The sequence below is a fragment of the Limulus polyphemus genome, unplaced genomic scaffold (assembly GCF_000517525.1).
Source record: "Limulus polyphemus unplaced genomic scaffold, Limulus_polyphemus-2.1.2 Scaffold9681, whole genome shotgun sequence".
Classification (NCBI taxonomy): Eukaryota; Metazoa; Arthropoda; class Merostomata; order Xiphosura; family Limulidae; genus Limulus; species Limulus polyphemus.
Window position 1 is genome coordinate 14,390 of NW_013675291.1, and position 6,128 is coordinate 20,517.

General features: G+C 30.4%; 1 protein-coding gene across 1 annotated transcript in view; it reads right to left on the minus strand.

Moving 5' to 3' along the window:
* The window catches only part of LOC106476039, a 16,969-nt gene extending 11,823 nt beyond the window's left edge, over positions 1–5,146 (minus strand). Inside the window, exons 1-4 of the mRNA XM_013936707.2 lie at positions 5,011–5,146; positions 3,235–3,381; positions 2,445–2,609; positions 1,425–1,706 (exon numbers count right to left, since the gene is read on the minus strand). Coding sequence (XP_013792161.1) covers positions 1,425–1,706; positions 2,445–2,609; positions 3,235–3,381; positions 5,011–5,146 — 730 coding nt within the window. The remainder of the gene's footprint in view (positions 1–1,424; positions 1,707–2,444; positions 2,610–3,234; positions 3,382–5,010) is intronic.
* Between the last annotated feature and the right edge of the window lie 982 nt (positions 5,147–6,128).

A 6,128-nucleotide genomic window follows, 5' to 3' on the forward strand; every position in this document is an offset into this window, starting at 1 on the left:
AAAATGTGTAACAATCTTGTTGGCAAATATCATAAATTGGATACATATTGACTTTTATTTAATTTCTAAATCTAAATTACAATTTAACTCAGTTTTAGGCTATTAGAAATTGCCATACATAACGCTATCATGTCTTAATTCACTTACAGACAGATATTTAAATTTTAGATGTATAATTATGTTCATTTTAGCATTGTACAGGCACATTCCTGATTAATTTTGGAGTTCATACAGAATATAGACCATAGTTAATGAACAATATACTGAACTTTGCTACATGATTATTGAATGAAAACACCAAATATTAATCATTTGCTTCTTGCGTAACCATCAATCTTTGTATGAAATTTGATCAAAATCAGTAGAAAATTTGAGTTATATGAATGCTTGACTTTCAGTTCAGTGTAACCTTATCTTCTGAAATAGTGTCATCAAAATTTAATCATATGGTCCTTAGGAGACATTCAACCGTTCTACCAAAATCAGTTAAAACCTTTTTGGTATTATAGTGTTTGCACACACACAACAGGGAAAACAATACACCTGCCATCGGGAGGGGATAAATATAGCCTTCCCCTCCACAAAAAGTCATTTGGGATAGGGATTCTCAGCCATATTCAAGTTTTGACTCAAGAATAGATGGTCAAATAATAAAATTAAGAACTGATTATTTTTTTGTAATATTATAACATAGCCATAAAAGTTATTTGGAATAAAAATTTACATCCACATTTCAAGCTTTATAGTACAAGATAAGATGTTCTAAGTAAAATACAAGTATCTGATTGCTTTTTCAGAATTTATAACAGTGACTGCTGTCTTCAGTCAAGTTATTTAATTGGAGTTGGAATCCCTAGGTTTGTTGTGATCTAAAGATTGTAGTGTGAAAGCTGAAAAATCAGTTTAATAGATCATGAAAAAGATTAACATGATGAAGCTGTATAGTATTTATGTCTACATATCAAAATACATCTGATGAAAGTGTATAAGAAATATGAAAAGGTATATGGAAAGTATAGAAAGAACAACACAAGTAAGAGAAACATATCTGAGTAGATCTAACTTTAAAAATGTATTAAGCACATTTTGTATCAAGAAGTGTACTACAATGGAAATTCTTCTGGAATCAAAATCTCAATGACATAACTTTTCATTTTTCAACATGTGTATTATAAAATAAAAATAATAAAGTCATGATTTTAGTGGCTTTGTAATTTAAACTCTATTTAAGGTGCCATGTGACAGTATAAAAAAAGGCGATTTATTAAATCTCTTCTTATGCCTTTGGTTCTTATGCATGTTATATCATTTGTAGAAAATGACCCAAAGAAAAAGAGCTGAAAGCATTAAAACATTCAAATAAAACTGAAAGCTAGGCAATGAGTTCTAAAATGAATATGTAAGTGTTGACATCTTTAACTCACCTCTTATTCCAACCATAGCATAGAAGATGCTGGACTTCTTGGAACACGAGTTTTTATTACAAGCCTGGACACTAACTGAATAATTGGTAAAACTCTTTATATTTTCATCTAGAACAATAGAACAGTATTGACTTTCCATACAGTGATCAACCTTTTTGGTATGTTCATTAAACCATACAATGTAATGGTCTAAGATGCCATTTGGTCGTTCTGGTCTTTCCCACTCGAGACTTATAGCTGTGGAATTTGTTGTCCCTTTAAGATTTAAAGGTTTAGTTGGTGCTGGGGGAAAAAAAATGAAATTCATTTCAAAACAGGAAATTACAGATATGATATATATAATATTGAAGGCGACTTTCAATATTAATTTAAACAGATAATGATTTTTATGTTTCATAAGTGTATTTTAGCATACATGTTGGTTTGCCAGTTTTCTTTCATCAAAAAAATAAAATTTACAGATATGAAAAAAATATTTTTTGAAATTGTAGTGCTTATTATAATCTAAGTATATTACAAATTATATTATTTTATGGCTTACACAGATACAAGTTGGCAAAACTATTTTTCTTTAAATAATCATAAAAGCTTATAATATATACAATGGGTATGTACTTTGTTACTGGTTACTTTTTTTTTATAACTAATAACTATCTAAGATCTATTTTATAACCAGTAACAAAGTATGTGTCTGTTGTGTAAACTATATTACTGGTTACACATACATTTACTTTGTTGACTTGACAAGAATGGCATGTGAGTGCACTATTCACCATACAAGTCTTCTAACTATGTCACATCATAGTTTAGGAATTAGGCAGTTAGAGGAATACCTAAAACAGTGATAACTGTTCATCTAAAAAACCCATGCTATGTGCAGCATCAACCATCACTTTAACACAGAAAATTGACATCATAGCATAGCATTTACTTATTTGTCTTTCTGTAGAGAAGATAGAAAGATTAAAAGAAACTTTATTAAATATTAAACATCTTACAACAATAAAAAAAAATACTTACTTCCCATTTTGGTAGTAGCAAGTTCTGTATAACTGAATTCACTTAAGAAGCCATACAAAGTTTCTGTTTGAACTTTGATAGAGTAAGTTGTGAATGGCTGTAGACCACCACTTAGGATCATTTCTTCAGCATAAGGATTGTTTACTTTCACTGATTTATGAGATTCTACAAGACACAAATTAATTATAAAAACTATGTAATTTATATATATATATATAAATCTACTGATTTCCATGAACATTTAAATACACTGTAAAATCTTTAAACTGAGTGAACAAAGATGAAACTGACTTGTGCTTTCTCCTCTAGAGCAAATGATACTATACCTGTCATAATGCACAAAATTATGCCTTCTATGACTAGTGATGAACCACTATAATAACATTAGTACTTCTGATTATATGTCTTTTAATGCATAAGGTAAGTTTCTGATATACAGTTATATAAAATCTTGAAAGAATCAATAACAGAGATACATAAGTTTGTTATTAAAATTATCACACAAAATACATAAAAAATACTTAAAATATCCAACAATAAAATACTTTTCTTTCATGCTCACTGATTTAAAAAAAAATTGTAGATTTACAGTTTGAAAGGCCATTACTTCAAAGTTAGTTAATAGTTTTTTTGGTCCCTTTTTTTTTGGCTAAGAAATTTGTAAAATAGTTAACCAAAGAATTATTACTGTTTCTTATGGGTTTTTTTTAAACTGATCATTCTCTATTCACATTTTAAGAAATGTATATTTTAAAGGTGACGTGAAAAGATAAAATATAAAAATACTCACCGAGACAAATGTGATTTGGTGTTGACTTACAGTAGTACACAATATAGCTATTAATTACTTTTTTCTGAGCTTCACAACTTAAAGTCCATTTTACAATCAGACTGCTCTCAGTGTATGGCTGTACAACAACACTCACTTTGTTTAAAGCTGTAACAACAACATTGATTACATTATATTCTGATAAAACATTTTTGTGTGCATTTTTTCATAAATATAAAATAACTCCTTATTGAATAGTTTGCATTAACTGTCTTAATAACCTGTGCACTTTTATTTCACAATTATTGAAACAATGCCTTACATTAGAAAACAATTTGAAGAGACATTCTCACATAAGGCACGTAACAAGTAATCCATTCAGGGCCATAAGAATTAGTAAGACAGGTCTAAGGAGTTAATGAATATCTAAAAACTCAGGTTTAAGGAGTTAAACCAAGCTTTTTATGGTATTCATGTATATATGAAATGAGGTATTGCTTGGGTCTAAGGAATTAATGAATATCATAAACCTTTGTTTAATATTTCCATATTGACTGATTTGTCGATGTATTCATTAGGCATATTATCTTCTTGAAAGGTTTTTGCATTCTTGAAAAGTGCTCAATTTCTTAACAGTTGGTTTATAAAAGGTATTACCAACTCTGAAGAATTATGAAATGGCTGCTGTCAGAGTGCAGTTTTCACTTGACCATCTTTCATTTATGTAGGTGAGGATTTAAAATGTAATAAAATGCATCTTTTTTGAATGACTAAAGTACTAAGTATTTCTGGAAATGGAGTGGTCAGGCCATTGCTACATTGCCATTTCTAGGAGGGTCTTGGGGCCCCCATAAAATTTTTGGAAATTTAATGATCTGAGATTGAATCTTGAGCCATTTTACTACAAATACTGCATACACACAATGTAATGTATTGAAGTTAAAAGAAGCAGGTTTTAATACATAAGTTGTAGCTATACATGCCATGAAAATATGGTCAGGACATTTCTATAATCACCAGGAAGGTAGTTTATATTTCTTTGGACAAATAAAACAAGTAATAATGATTTCCAAGGAAAATCAGTAGATTCTCTTTGATCCAGGATCAGCAGTTTTCTTGTACGTTTTATATTTGGATGTGATATCTAGAAACTTAAGTCTTACATGGCATAAAGTATTTAATAAATCTAGCATTGATATACAAGATTAACTATTTTTAGACCCATAATGTTTTGCATGTTCTGCTGAATTATTTTCATGATGTTCTAATACTGATCACCATATGTCATAAAAATTTCCAGTATGTTTATAAAAGGTGGATAATAATAATATGGTTTGCATTAGTTTTCAGCCAAAGTGATATAAATGTTATCAGATTCTGTCACTGTCAGTGGGGTAAAAATCCTAATACGCTGATAGCATCTACTCAGGTTTAAGGAGTTAAACCAAATTTTCTATGGTATTCATGTATATATGAAATGAGGTACTGCTAACGCCTGTTTCAACAGTCTGATCATACAGAAATTCATAGGCACTGCATCCAGTGACTTCACTAACATGTATTTATATGGAATAACATTAATATCTGTTTGGTCATTCAGCTAATTGAGATATGTGAAGTTGAATAAGAAATTCAACTTGGAATTCTTATCTTGGTGAAACCATACTCTGTTAGCCTAATTCACTGATGGAGATCCTTCTTGACTGTGTTATATACTGTTATCTTTGGCATGTGGACAGCCTTTGCCACTGCCCATTGATTCTCAACTGTTACAAGACACTGCACCACTTTGCTTACCATGGCTTTGGTATCTCTTTTTGGATGTTTCCGATTTCCCAAGTTGATCCATATTCCTTTGTTTTACAATTCTATTAAATTCAGAGGATATCTCCTTCTTGGAAATACTAAATCCCTGATCTGAACACATCCTCATGATCCAAGTATAGGAATATTTTGTTTCAGAAAGGGCTTTTACACACTTATCAAAAGTGACCAGTTTTTGGTGGGATCACAAAACCTATAAAATGCTAAACAATGTGAAAATGTAGATCCCATACATTCTGTTCCACTGTGATTTTATATCAACTGTGGTTGTCACATGACATACTGATTTGCCTGATGATGATGACTCAAACAAATTTGATCAAAACACGAGGCAAAATATCTTTGTTTTGCAATAATAAATAATGTAGTGTAAAGATAATTAAACCGAAGTTTTGTCTTCAGAGCTAACTATAACCTATACCATTTACTGTAAATGTTGAAGGTTTTGTAAGTTGTGTCTACAGTGATTGCAGAAGTTGGGAAACTGCCCCTCCCCCCATACACGAGGTGAATTATGTAAAGCAATACAAGAAGTGGTGGGCATTGTACATGAAAGCCTTATGACAGAGCATTTTGCAATGGAAACTACACTGCAGGACTATTTTCAAGATACTGGTAACCAGAAAAGCATGACCAGACAGATGTGGCAACATGGAATATAACAATGTAGTTAAGCTCCAAAATAGTTTCAATATAATATTATCAACTCTCTATATGTAATACTAAAATGAATGATTTTACCAAAACAGGATTCTATGCAAGAAAAAAATTTCAAAAGTTGAATACACTTTTCAACCTGCTGATTATGTGGTTTCTGTGATCAGGTGCATTAAAAGTGGATATGGTGCCTTATTTCTTCAATAACACACTTCTTCACACATGCTTACATATATTTGTCTAGATACCTTTTTAAACATTTGACAAATACACACATACTATGATAAAAGTGAAAGTATTAATGGCAGATTTATCTAAATATTTTAAAATAAAACCAAAACAACATACAATCCTTTTCAAATTCAATCACGAGGAACCCACTTTGAGACTAATAATGGTTGGAGACGGCTTAAATGGGTAATGAAGAAAAACTT